This window comes from Pseudopodoces humilis, chromosome 2 (genome assembly GCF_049639895.1).
Source record: "Pseudopodoces humilis isolate 2021_Gansu_Grassland_sample_001 chromosome 2, ASM4963989v1, whole genome shotgun sequence".
NCBI classification, from domain to species: Eukaryota; Metazoa; Chordata; class Aves; order Passeriformes; family Paridae; genus Pseudopodoces; species Pseudopodoces humilis.
In genome coordinates this window covers 80,946,760-80,960,693 of record NC_142201.1, presented here as the reverse complement: position 1 = coordinate 80,960,693, position 13,934 = coordinate 80,946,760, and the positions used below count along the sequence as shown (strand labels likewise).

The 13,934-nt window shown below is 42.4% G+C and overlaps 1 protein-coding gene across 3 annotated transcripts in view; it reads right to left on the bottom strand.

Annotated features, from left to right (window-relative positions):
- Positions 1 to 9,055, bottom strand: part of ME3 (malic enzyme 3) — a 117,770-nt gene extending 108,715 nt beyond the window's left edge. For all 3 annotated transcript variants that reach the window (XM_014253246.2, XM_088051983.1, XM_088051984.1), the window contains exon 1: positions 8,854 to 9,055. In XM_014253246.2, the coding sequence (XP_014108721.2) occupies positions 8,854 to 9,027 (174 nt within the window). In that variant the 5' untranslated portion in view covers positions 9,028 to 9,055. The remainder of the gene's footprint in view (positions 1 to 8,853) is intronic.
- Positions 9,056 to 13,934: the final 4,879 nt, after the last annotated feature.

Genomic DNA, 13,934 nt, shown 5'->3' with positions numbered 1-13,934 from the left:
GCCTTCACACATCAGCCACTGTATCTGCCAGGCAACAGGGGAAAAGAGTGGTTTTCACTTCTTCTTCCCAATATCCTCATCACTTCAAGTACTTTGGGATCCTCTCCCACAAACTGTGTGTCTGTCACCACAAAACACCTGAACTGCTAAGCTGTTAGTACAAGTGTCTTTCACACTTCTGCAACCACTGTACAACTTTTCCCTAACAGAGTAGTGTCTGCTGGAATTCAGACTTTATGCTCACTCCACTACTGCAAATGACCTCTTGCAGATTTTTTTTGGGTTTTTTTGCTCGGTTTTAAAGAGGTTCTGTCATAGAAAAACTAAATCCGAAACAATGGGAGATACTATTTTTAGATATTTTTTTTTCTCAGTAGTCAGATTAGCACTTCGGCAAACAATTTTTGTTACTTTTCTCATTTAGTGGCTAGATCTAGAACCCTTCATACAGTATTGAGGGAAAGAAGGGTCTTGATCCTCCAATAATTGTGATCAAGGAACATGATTTACAGAGGCAGTGTTTTATCACAGAAATTAGCTACAGATGCAAATGACAACATGAAGACATCAAATTCCTTGTGAGATAGGAAATGGCTAAAAGTGAGAAGCTTTTAGCTTTGGTGGTGGGGGGGTTGTTTGGGGGCTTTCTTGTTGGATTTTTCTTTCTTTGTTTATTGGACCAAGTAATCTATCGGGATAATTAAAACTGAGCTGCTAGAAGAAGGGCTGTGAACATGAAGATCTGTGGCCTTACTTCTCCCCTTTTCTCCCCACCTCTACATCATTAGACACAATAAAACAGATTATCTCTTGCTCCAGACTCTGCCCTACTTACCTGCTTAGACCATCTTGACAACAGAAACCCTTAATAATCTGGACACTTCAAAAAATAACAGGATTTGGCAGTTTAATCCATTCTCTCATTTATAATAATTACAAATAATGCAAATAATCATAGCTGAAATCACCTGCAGGTTTTACATCAAACCATTTTAATGAAGATAACACAGAATTTAATAGTTTCCATAATGAATTTAAGCACTAGGCAATGTGACAAATCCATTAGCCCAGCCAAAGAGAAAATGTTCAAGATATCTTATCCAGGAGAACACAGCACTGTTGTTTTTGAAATAACCTATTTTTTCCAATATTTAGAGACACAATGAAGTCTTAACTACATGTTTTATGAGACTGAGCACAACTAATCCATATGGACTTACTATAAAATAGACTTACCACTTTTTAAATTAGACATACAGAATAGAATTCTCTAAGGTGTGGAGCTATTTGTTTATATACACAACAGTACTGAAAATCTGTTTCAGTTCTATGGGTCCACATGTTAAAAAGGTAACGTGCAACAGAGAAGCTGCAAAGTAGAAAATGTTGATATGCAGAAAACTTTTGCATTTGCCTTATTTTCTTTGTCAGAACCATAGTCTTCTCAGTTCCTGTCTTAGTTTTGTGTTTGGCAGCTGCAGAACTATAAAAATCTTTGCCATTTAAAATATTTTTAGAAGAATGATATTGTATTAGGCTGACAATACAGAAGTCATTTATCAAAATGTCACATTGTCTGGAGAGACAGATAGTAAGTGTCACCCCTGGGCCTCAAAGAGGAGGTTAAAAAATTAAAAACATGCTCATCATCTCCACTAGATCACATTATAAACTGAAAGTAGTCAAGTTTGCTGTTAGGCTAAGCCTTCTATTGAAAGAGAGGTAATTTTCAGCAGTGTTTATTCTCCCCCAAGCACCAAGGCCTGTCTGACCTGCTTACAACAGCTCTAAAGCTACGTCTGTCCCAAAAGAATTTCTTTGGATGAGTGCTACAATAGGCTGTTCAAGGTTTGGTAGCAGGTCTGTATTTCAATGAGAAAAAGAAAGAAAAATAAGTAACAGAGGAAAAAAAAGAGACAAAACAAAACCCAAACCAACAAACAAGCCTAAAAAAACCCAGAAAATTCAGACTATCTATAAAACTGAATATAATTTAATAAGATATGCAGAGGCAGAGACAAGGGTCCCCCCATGCTGGGCAGCATCCAGCTTTCAGCTACAGCAGCCATGTGTATTGGCAGCTTCCCTGTCAAGCTTAAGGTCCAAACTCTGCCAGGGGCTCAGTGCTAGAAATGCCAGAGTGCTGCCTGCATGGGGGCACATGGTGTCAGAGGCTCTCTTAGAAGTGAAGAATGAATAAAACACCTGAAGTACAGGAGAGCTGCCAAAAGGTATGTTTGCACAGTGTCTCCCATTAGCCAGGCAAGTGAGGTGGGGCAGGAAGGTAGATCAGCATCATTTATAGCAAGTCAGAGAATTAAAACTATCCCAAAGCCCTGGAGGGGCCTAAATACTATAAAAAACTGTAACTGTTCCACCTTCACCAAGGGGTATAAAGAGAGCACAGTTACTCATTGAAGAACAACCTTTCCTTTATCATCTCTGAATGAAGGTCAGTAACAGCACCAAGTGTTATTCTGGAGGTGGCTGCTGCAGAAGCTAAAGAGGAATTCAAATTTACATTCTCTTAATCCAAAATAAAGTCAAATGGAATTGGCTCTAGGTCCAGTTTTGTTTAGCAAATGCCAGATCGAACACACCAAAAACAAAAACTTAGGAGTCAAAATCTGCCACACAGCATTACAAGGCTGCCAGACCCATTTCTATCCAGTACCTTACTGCATGTCCAAACCACGTGAAAGCAAAACCAAGCCACAGACTACAGCTGTCCACTTCATCTTGGAGATCAGCATTGCCTTTCAGCACCTTCAGGTGAATCATCACTAATTCTGACAAACTCCAATGACTCATCTCATCGAAGAGCAGCACACAGTCTCTAAGACCAGTGACACTGTATGTCGTGCTACTTAGTGGGGCAAGGCTTGGAGTGTGCCAAGGTCAGTGGAGCACACATTGTTCACCCCACTCATAATATCCTCAGTCTTCCTGCAAACATCTACTGTGGTTCCAAAGTAATCAACTAGTAGCTTATCCCATATTTCACTAGATGCAAGGAATAGGAATGTGAACAAGCTGCAATATTCAGCACTAAATCCATTCTAACTGAAACAATATCAATTTTCATATTCTTCACCTAAGAGTTTGTGTTACTTAAGTGCAAATTTTATTCAAGTGCCAGAAAAGCTTAGTCCATCCTATGAAACCAGAGCTGCATTCATTCTTGGCTCAGCCTTACCAAAACATGCCTGATGTAAGGATTAAGGCTTCTCCAAAAGAAGGGGCATGATAAAAAGAAAGCAACAGAAACAGCTGCCAAACTGATTAACTTCCTCAAATTAAAGGCATTTTTAAAGGTATTTTTACAACATTTTCAAAAAACAGAAAGAAGCATTTTGTTCCAAAACCAATTTATTTTTATTAAAATCTTATACTGAGTGCAAGCATAAACTCAGCACTTATAAAAGCTGCCCAACCAATGCTTCCAAGAACTCTCAGTCTCATTTATAAGGTCTGAAGGGGAAACAAGAACCAACATATTACTGGGTTAGTACAGCACAGAGACAGGGTCTGCATCAGCACCCCTCTCACCCTCACAGCAACAGACAGTCTATGCACTTCCGAGCTTTTCCATGCGAGTGCTACTCCCAAAGCATTAGCAGCATCCCAAAGGGGAGAATGAAGTGCTGGCAAGAGGTTATGTGGGCAGACAGGAAGGCAGATGGCTTCTTGGTTTGGCTATGAAAAGGGAGACAAACTGGAATCCAAGCTGGGTGAGTAAAGGGACTTTTCCAGGCTGCTGCTAATACCAGAAGCACCAACAGATTTAGTTTGGGCTCAGTCTGCTGACCACACCGTAACAACAAGTTCTTTGGCATCAAACCATTAGGAAATGTCCTTGCCAAAAGACAGTCTGGACTTAGAAAAAGATACGACTGACACTAACACCAAGCAAACAAAAAAAAAGTTCATATGCCAGGATTATGGCCAAAACAAATCTAACTGAGCAATCTTATTTCCAGAATGCCACCACATTTGTCAAAATATTTGGCCAAAGCTCATGGCCTTGGAGTTTGTTTCCGGTTGAAGTCATGGGGGATACACACACCTTGCCTTGACTAATGAAGTACAAACATGCTCTGGGCACCATCAAAGGCTCATCCCAATGACAGTGCTCCAGCTCACTCACATTTCAAATCTAGAGTATTTAGAACCTGATTTGACAAAACACCATGCCTCATCTATAGCTTTAATTTAATTTAATTAAATTGAGGTCTAAAGCTGCAGGGCTTGGCTGTGAAAGTGTCTTGTTTGATAGCCCTAGAAACACTATCGTACTATCAGGTTAGTTCATGTACATAAGCATCCTGTCTCCCAAAGCAGCCACAAGCCTTAAGAAGAGTAAATAACACATGTTAATAGGATACTCTTCCACTGTAGTCTCCCATCTTTTCATCATTTTCAATTTGGGGACTTTCTAAGCCAGGTGTTTTTTAGAGTATTTAGTAACCCCCAGTAGAATTTTTTTTCCTCCCTAAATTAACTTCTCCAGTCTAAAATTTGTCCTCCAAAACTTGCTCAAATAGTTACAGGTTCCTGAAAAAATACGAGGGGAACCTCTAAACTCTGCCCACCTCATACTCTTGCTTTGCAAAACACAGATGGCAAGTTAACAAACACTGGAAGGCACACACTTAAAGCCCCGTGCATCACTCAGTTATTATGTGTCTGTCCAGACCTAAAGCAAGCCAACTGAAAATTCCAGCTGCAAAAAAACCTCCAGTTTTAAGAACTCAACCTTGTGGATTTAGAGAGATTCATTACTTTGAAAGCAGAATTTTGCCTCGATTTGATCTTGCCAACTAATTTCAGACACACTGTTCTTGTGCTCATTACTAATTTTTTTTAAATCGAATAATTTTACAAATCCACCTAATTTTAACCCTGTTTCACCACAGCTGCCAAGTGCAGCCATGTGCAAGATCATACAATTTGTTTCTCAGCTGCAGTGGCAAATTACTGACACCATTCAAAGAACTTTCAGTCAGCTCAATTTCAATCTCTGCAAAGCTGAAGGACAAACAACCTTTCTGCATTTGAATCATGTATACAGCAGTACATTCAAAAAATGCTGCAAAAACCTACACCAACTCTTTAAGGTTTGATTCTTACAGATCAAGACTAGTAATTTTGTTTTCTTGGTTTTTTTTTTTTTTGGTAATTCATTGACATTCCATGAAAAACAATGGAGAACATGCATGCACATCAAAAGAGTAGAGAGCATTATCCAGATGTACTCAGAGACCACAAAGTCAGATCTCTGCACTGCACTTGCAGGAAAGTTTAATGGATTATCTCAACCCTTCAAATAGGGCAATATCCTGCCACTCCAAAAACCAACTGTGACATCCAGTGCTGATCTGTTTGTCATGGCAGATCTCCAAGCAGGCATGATTTATCTCAAAATTAGAACTTGCAGAAAAATGCAAGAAGTGTCATCAACCTTCCAGTCAGATGTCATGAACAAAGTTGCAGTCAATTTTGGACATGACAAGATTTTTGAGTCCCTGCAAGGGTGTGTGGTCAAACTGGGAATTTGCCAGCTCAGCCCACGGTTGTTCAAATACAGAAAAGGCATATGAATTTGTGACAGAATCCCTGGAAAAACTGGGAATCATTAAAGGCACATCTGAGATGAACAGAATTGCACAAGTCTTAAGAACTGACAGCAGTGACAGAGAGATCATGACATGGCCTTGACCACATCAAACACAAAGCAGCTTTGATAAACAAGACAGTGGGTAAGGGAAGCCCCATCTTTCCTCCCAGGGTCTCAGCATCAAATTAGCTTTTCACAAGGCTGAGACCCCACAGCAGAACAGACTTATTTCTCAGCAAGTCCATTTTCATTGGATCACCACAGAACACTCTTACTGGTGCTCTCTGGTTGTTTTAGGTTTTCCAATTTTGCGGCATTCAAAGTCCAGAAAAGAACTTCTTCATGGAACACTTCATAAAAACATGTGACAAGTTCTTCTTCACCCTCTTGTTATTTCTGAGACTCTTCAATCAACTAAGAACAACAGCTATTGCCTTTTAAAGCTGCAAGTACCTCTCACAAGAATGCTGATGTTTCCCAAATCCTGCCCTTGGATTAAACATGGACTGTCACACTTCACAACACAAGGAAGGACAGTATCTGAATACTACATTAAAAGTAGTAAAAAGAAATGTAGCACATAGTAAACAAAGACCAAAGGGAAGAAATAGCTGCAAATTTATTAAATCATAACTATTTTTTGGATATATTTTTCTTCTCAGGAAGCTTTGGAAACCAGGAGAATTTCTCAGAGGACAGCCTGCTTTTACTTTCACTAATATTTAGGATACTACAGAGGACCTGTCAGCAGCGGATTTTGAGCCTGCTTCTTCTTCAAAGCACCTTCAACCTAGTAAGTAAGCAAAGACTTGGATCAATAACCTCAGACTGTAAATCAGTCTGCAATTCTGCTGAAGGGACAGTGTTCTTCATTTAATAAATACCACACACTTCACAGCTTCAGACTGACAGCTTAAACTTCATCCAAAAGCTATAAAAGAGCCAGGATATTGAATAAACCAGCAAAACACTTGCTGCCCGAAGTCTCACTTCTGAACATTTTTATCAGTGGTTCTTGGAGAGATGTAAGGACTATTCCCTGCAGAGTTGCTTGCAATCAGTTGAAAATTTAGATTAAAGTGAGATCCACTGCAGAAAAACAGCAATAACCCCATGCCTGCATTTAGTTACCAGAAGGGTAAAGAGCAATTGATATGTGAGGAGAGTACAACAGCTGAAAACCTACCTAAATTAGGGATCCCTAATTTTGATTTACACTACTGCAGCTCAGCAGACCAAAGAGCCACCAATCCCACACTGACAACACATGAACTGCCTGAAACACACCTTTTCAGCTGAACACAGGTCATTTACAGGCTACAATGAACTGTTAAGAGCCACAGAGGAGCAGAAGCCTGTTTAGAAAAGTCTGGAAAGAGGTCTTGAGTGTTTAGCAATGATGGGTTACCTAGGTGCATACACGGGCAGTCCTTATCTCTTACCTCAGAGGTTAGCCATCTCTGTCTTGGCTTGGATGCTCTGTAGATTATTATCTCCGTGACTGTAAGGTCTGCATTGACTGAGGAACATGACAAACAGCAAACACCCAGGCTGGAGACCAGCTGGGAGACTTCTCATGGCCAATTAAACATGGCACACTACAGTACATTTTTCCTCCAACAGGAACAGTTTTCTACTCTTCTCTCCACATGGCCAAAAATTCCATTTAGATGTCAAGAAAAGTACTTTATTTCGCTGGAGAAAGGAAAACACTTAAGAAAAGCCTCAGTTCTGAAAATTACAAAACAGGACATTAAAAATCTACTCTTGCATCAGCCAGATTCAGCTGTTTGAACTGTTTTAACTGTTTGTTATTAATGCATTACACAAAGGTCGAAGTATTAGTTTTTCAGTTCAAATCAATATATGCAGTAAAACTAGAAACACTAGCTATGTGACTCTTTGTAATTACCATGAAGCACTCATCAAAACCTCTTAATGCTGACAAATGACTGTTATGATCTAGTTGGCAGTCCCTTTTCTCTTCAGCCGTACAGACAGGCACTGTATCATGATTCAAACCAGACTGCCTACAAACTTGTTGCATATTCAGTAATATCCAGTGTCATGGCATGCCTTGGTCCTTTGGGATTCATCTCTATGGATGCTGAAATGGTACCAGAAGATGCAGCTCAATGTACAGCATCCTACACAAAGCAAAAGTGGTCATCCAAAGGGTCTCCAGTCTGGAAGACGAGATAGGAGGCTCATGGACTGGAAAACTGTGTACCAAGCATATGACACATAGTCACAGCCCAATCAATTGATCAATTTCAATACCATGTTTAACACCTGCTCATTTTAGGTAAATGATGCACTTGTAGTTATTTTTAGCAATATTAACACAAGAAAGTAAATCCCAACATTCTTGAGTCTGACATATTTGATCCCAAAATTGGCACCTAGATTATTTTTTTCCCTTCAAATTATGGAAAGGCATAGAAAAGCAGTGTACAGTTAAGTTAAGGGGTCTCACTTCACACATTTTGTAGACTGCTGAAAACTTTCTCCAAAAGCATTTTTTTTTAGTTCTTATGATAACTGTATTGTTAATGTTTCCACAGTATTGAGGATAAATACATCTTCAGCCTGGCAAGATGCTGCTTTGGTAGAGGAGCACAGACAGCTATGGATATGCTATAAAAGAAAGACTGAAAACAAGAACAGCCACACATGCTTGCTTTACCATGAAGGTGTGAATGACCCGTTTCACTACTACATGTGTAAAACTATATACATATACACACACACACACACACATACATACATACAGATATATATATATATATATATATATATATCTCAAGTTTTGGCATTCGACTTTAAGGAGAAGCCATGCTTTGTCCAGTGCAGGTTTCAGGATTTTGCGTTTTCAGGAAAACAGCTTCAGTTCCCAGGCAAAGGCACTTCTGTCCTACCCAGGCTCTCTCAGTGCCACTGCGGCAGCAGAACAGCGGCCGGAGGGGAGGAGGCAGGTGCCTGACTGTACAGGAGGCTGCAGTACGGAGCCAGCAGCTGGACATCCATCACACATCCCCAGCTGTGTTCATGTCAACCCGCGGCCGCTCCCCCTGCCCAGCATTTCACTCCCGTGGGAGCGGAGCCGCTCCCCGGGGCCGGTCCCGGCTGACGCCGCCACAGGGACACCTGCCATCCAGCCCCTTCCCCACCTCCGCCGCCCTCCCCGAGGCCCGGGCCGCGCACTCCCCTGCAACACCCCCGCCAAAGGCATTCACCTTGTTGAGGTGCGGGTTCCTGATGATGTCGTAGCCTCGCTTCTTGAAGGCCGAAGCGGGGCTCCCCGCCTGGCTGCTTCGGGCCCGGGTGGCGGCGAGCAGGAGCGGCCCCGGGCCGGGCCCCACCGCCCGCAGCAGGCGGCGGGCGCAGACCCCGCCGCACACCGGCACCATCGCTGCTCCTGCCACAGGGAGCCCGGCGGGCCCGGCCCGGCCCGGCCCGGCCCAGGCGTGCCCGGCCCAGGTGTAGCCGGCGCGGCGGACCCGCCGAAGCGAAAGGAAACCCAGGAAGCAGATCCCGCCGCAGCCCCGCGGCGGCCGCCCCTCCTCCGTTACCTGCTAAGGCTCAGCCGGCGGCGCAGGGGAGGGGGAGCCGGGCCGGGCCCGCCCCCGCCGGGGACAGCGACACGGCCAGCCCGGGAGCCGGCGGTGGGAGCGCGGCTGCCCGCCGGCCCTCGCCCCCTCTGCGTCCGCACTGTGTCCCCCAGCCCCGATAAAGGGCGTCGGGTGGGCGCTGCAGCGCCTGCGGACCCTGGACAGGGCCACGGGACGCCAGCGGGACGCGGAGCAGGAGAGCGGAGCAAAGCTGCTCGGAGGAGTTGTTAATATTTACGGAGCATCTTCAAAGAACTTTTCGGTCCAGGAGTGTGAACAACCGTGGTTGGTTTGGCATTTCAAGCCGCGTATAATCCATAAGTTCCCCATGTGAAATTCATATACACAGTATATTGTACATACAATGTATTTTCTATGTATGTAGTTATTTAATGTATATAACCTGTTTGTTTGGTTTGTGAATTTTTTGGTTTTGGTTTTGGTTTTGGTTTGGTTTTGGTTTGGTTTTGTTTTACAGATGAGCTGTTTTATCCTTTAAAATGGTGAAAACATCATCACCACAGTCACTACCATCACCACAGCCACTTCTGTGGAAAAAGCAGTGCTCTGATTACCCCCAAGAACACTGGAAAATTTGTGTTCAACTTCATCTCAACTTCAGCTTAAGATCAACACCACTTCTGTGTCTGCATCCCTCTCATGGAGTTCCTGTCTGCTTTGCTAGAGGGACACCCTCCAGCTTGTCCTTCCATTAGTGTTGCTCCCTGCAGGTGTGTTTTTAATATGCTTTAACATATTTGTGGATAAATGATACTATCCATGCAGGAAAGAGCAGATTGCAGAGCAAAAGACAACTAGATGGATATGGTTGTTTTTCTTTGCCTTGCCTCTAGGCACTCAATAGAATAGACTGTTGCATTTTGATTCCACAATCTTATGATTTCTCCCTAAAGAGCACATGGCTTCATGCATTGTTTTTAGTGTGTTCAGGATATTTACACCTCTGCGGTAGGCAATGATTATATTCAAACCTCATACTTGAGGACTTTGGCAACTTAATATCTACTAGAACTATGGGTGGGAAAAGACTCCTAGAAGTAAGGTGTTTTGTCTGTCTTTCCATCTTTCCCTGAAAAATTGGCCATAGATGGAGACACACTTCAGGGAAGAGCCAGGTGGTGGAGAAAAGGAGTATGTGCATCACTGAGCTCAGGTGAGGGAGATTACTAGTGCATAGAAGACACAAGAAGAAATATACCACTATTCCTACTTATTTTTTCTTTTGTGTAGCTATAAACTGGAAAAATCTAGAGATTTCAATCTCCTCAGGAACAATTTGCATAAAAGCCAAGTCAATGTCATGCCAGCTTGCCAAAGCTCTCTTCCTCCCACCAGCCAGTTGGTACACCAGCCACCATGTCAGTTCTCTGAGATCTTCATGGCCTGCTCTGGACTTGCTCCAGCAGGTCCACATCTGTTTTATGTTGGGGGCCTAGATCTGGATGCAGCGCTCTGGGTGGGGTCTCATGAGAGAGGAGTAAAGGGGGAGAATCCCTTCCCTGACCTGCTGGTCACACAGCTTCTGATGCAGCCCCGGGAATGTAGGCAGGGAAATGGAGGAATCGTTTGCCTCGGGCTACACATCAGGTCGAATGGCAAAGGTGGGAATTGCTACACAGCCCTTCTACAATGGATTGGCAAGAAGTGCAAATTGGGGAGTAAGGGAAGTGCTGTATCTGTAGTGTCTCATTTCTAAATGGGCTGCAGAAATGGCTGCGTGTGTGATCTCCCGTTGTTGGCTGCTGAGGTTATTGGACGGGGCTATTTTAACAAGTGCACAGGATTATAAGCATTTTTGGCTCATGCACATACGGCCACAAGAAGATATATACACATATGTATGCTTTTGACTTTACTGTTACTTTGTGGACTCTTTCACATACTTTATTTCCTTAATTTTAAAATTCTAGCTTATGTGCTTCTCAGAGAAGGGATGTATTATATATTTATAAGTGTAAAAATTAATTTTTCTCTGCAGCCACAAATTGTCCCCTACTTTTGTTCAGCCATTGCTTGCAGGGGCCCTCTCATCTTTTACCTCCTGTTGGCTGACAGTAGCCATCAAACTGACTTTTTCATCTTAGTGAGAAATAAATTACAAATGCTGGGCCTCTAAAATTCACCTGGCACTGCAAAATAAAGTTTGAATTTGATTTAGATTCATTATCTCCTGGCTGCAGAGTGCTTGCTGTCAGATGCACGAGTGTACTTCTTCTAATGTGAAAACCTCTCTTGAAAGCAAATTGAATAAAAGAGATGGTCAAATTCTTGATTAAAAAACTAGAAAGAACATTACAAAAAAGCCATAAAAGCAATGAAATTCACACTTATATTCGTCATTGAGGTCTTAGGATTTTTTTAAGCTATTTTTCAGCAGCAAGAGGGAAACAATGGTTTGTGAAGTGGGATTCCATATACACTTGGGGATTTGAGTGTTGCTACAGAATGCAATTGAAAGTGTGTTACAAGACCCAATTTATTCCTCCAGTAATTTAAGAAACCTCTTTGTGCCGTGGCCTTGCATTTAACAGTTTGGCATCTAAGAGAATGCCAATGAAATACCCTTTAAGCTTACCAGAGAATGAATCTCTGACATATAAAGCAGAATTGTATAGCGTCTATTCTTCTACGGCATTATCTTTCCTCTCACGAAATGAATTGAGCTGCAGTTATAAACTTTCATTGTAGTGATTTTCAAATCAGATACCTTGAGAGTTCCTGGCATTGTGCAGCCAGTCTGGTTTATTAGATTTTGCACAGACTATATACTATTTAGACTGTTAATTTAAATTCATTGTGACATAAGAAGCCTAACACAACAGGAGTAATGAGTTTTGGTTGGGATCCCTCTGTACAACAGTGCCTAGAAAAACTGTAAGTGCTGTAGAAGAGTCTGGAGCCAGCTGATTCACAGACAGAACCACCGAGACACATAGATTCAAAAAGACCTAAAATCATCGGGTTCCAACTTTAACCTAACACTGCCAAGTCCACCACTCAACCATGTCCCTACAAACTACATCTATATGATTTTCAAATACCTTCACAGATGGTGAGTGAACCACTTACTGGGAAGCCTATTCCAGTGCTTGATCACCTTTCAGTGAAGAAATTTTTCCTAGTTTCTAATCTGAACCTCCCCTGGTGCAACTTGAGGCTGTTTCCTCTAGTCCTGTCACTTGTTACTTGGTAGAAGAGACCATCTCCCACCTTACCACAGCCGCCTTTCAGGCAGTTGTAGAGAGCAATAAGGTCTCCCCTGAGCCTCCTTTTCTCCAGGCTAAACACACACAGCTTCCTCAGCCACCCTTAATCAGACTTGTACTCCAGACCCTTCCCCAGCTCTGCTGCTCTTCTCTGGACACGCTCCAGCCCCCCAATGTACTTCTTGTAGTGAGGGACCCAAAACTGAACACAGGATTTGAGGTGTTGCCTCACCAGTGCCCAGTACAGGGGACAGTCACTGCCCTGCTCCTGCTGGGATTTGAAGACGCCACGAGGATCATTGTGCCAACCTTTCCCCAAGTGCAAGCAATTACATACTTGATGTTTAATCCACAAGGATTCACAAAAGTCTGTTTTGGATGCAGCAGCCACAGAATCCTTCTGTTCACCTCTAACAAACATAAGACCGAATATTACAGAGAGAATGCCACAGATCACATCCTGCCATAAAATAGCAGGTCCCTGCAAGGAGAGAACAAGCCTCTCTGGTCTTAAAAATCCTTATTACTGCAGCCTGTCCCATGCAGTAAAGTTCAGAGTTTTTTAAAAATATAAGTAGGATTAATGCAGCTGTGCTAACTCCATATTTTCTCACACACATTACAGATGGAGGGACAGGCAGAGGATTCTTGTTCATGGTCACATAGTCAGACAGTGATGGAGCTGGGAACAGGATCCATACATCCTGGCTGTCAGTCCCTTGCTTACTCTGTCTTCTATCACTAGGCTGCCTTTGTCACATCTTACTTCCTTGATGTATGCTCTCACAGTCTTATTCTTCAGCAGTGAGAGACTTCACTGTCAGCTGGACAAAAACCTCTGCAGTTATGCAACTAAGGCCTTAATCAGACTCTTGGACCTCTTTCTTGGCTTTTTTAAGTTATAATGATGATAGTTTATACTTACACCTCTTAAAATGAATGCCAAGGATGGAAATAAACATAATTCAGTCACTAAATTCTCCCTTCCTCTCTAATACAAATGGTATCTCTTCGTTGTTCTTATGTTGTTTTACTCCCATCTTATTACGTATGTCCTAAGCAGTGCAGTAACCCTGTAGAACAGATGCATGATCCTCAGTGACCAAAGAAGAGGACAGAACAGCAAAGACAATGCACTGTTTAACTGCTTAATCAATCTATAGTGATATATAAATACATGTTTTAATTGTATGTGTGAAAAGGCAGGGTTTAAAAATAGCTATTTTTGAACTTTGCAAAATGAGGAAATAATACCAGGTTGTGCATAAGTGAATGTGGATGCTAAATGCAAAAAGCAAGCAGGGAACAGAGCCCCTGTGAAACTAAGTCACACAAGCTTCTCACTCTGGCCTGAGAAAGCATAAGAAAGAATCCAAACAATCCTTGGTAAAGGACAACAACCTTTGTGTCGCTGTATTGGGAATGGCGAGAAGAACGACACAGACTCTCTTATGAGTTGAACAGGAGAGTTCCTCCAAG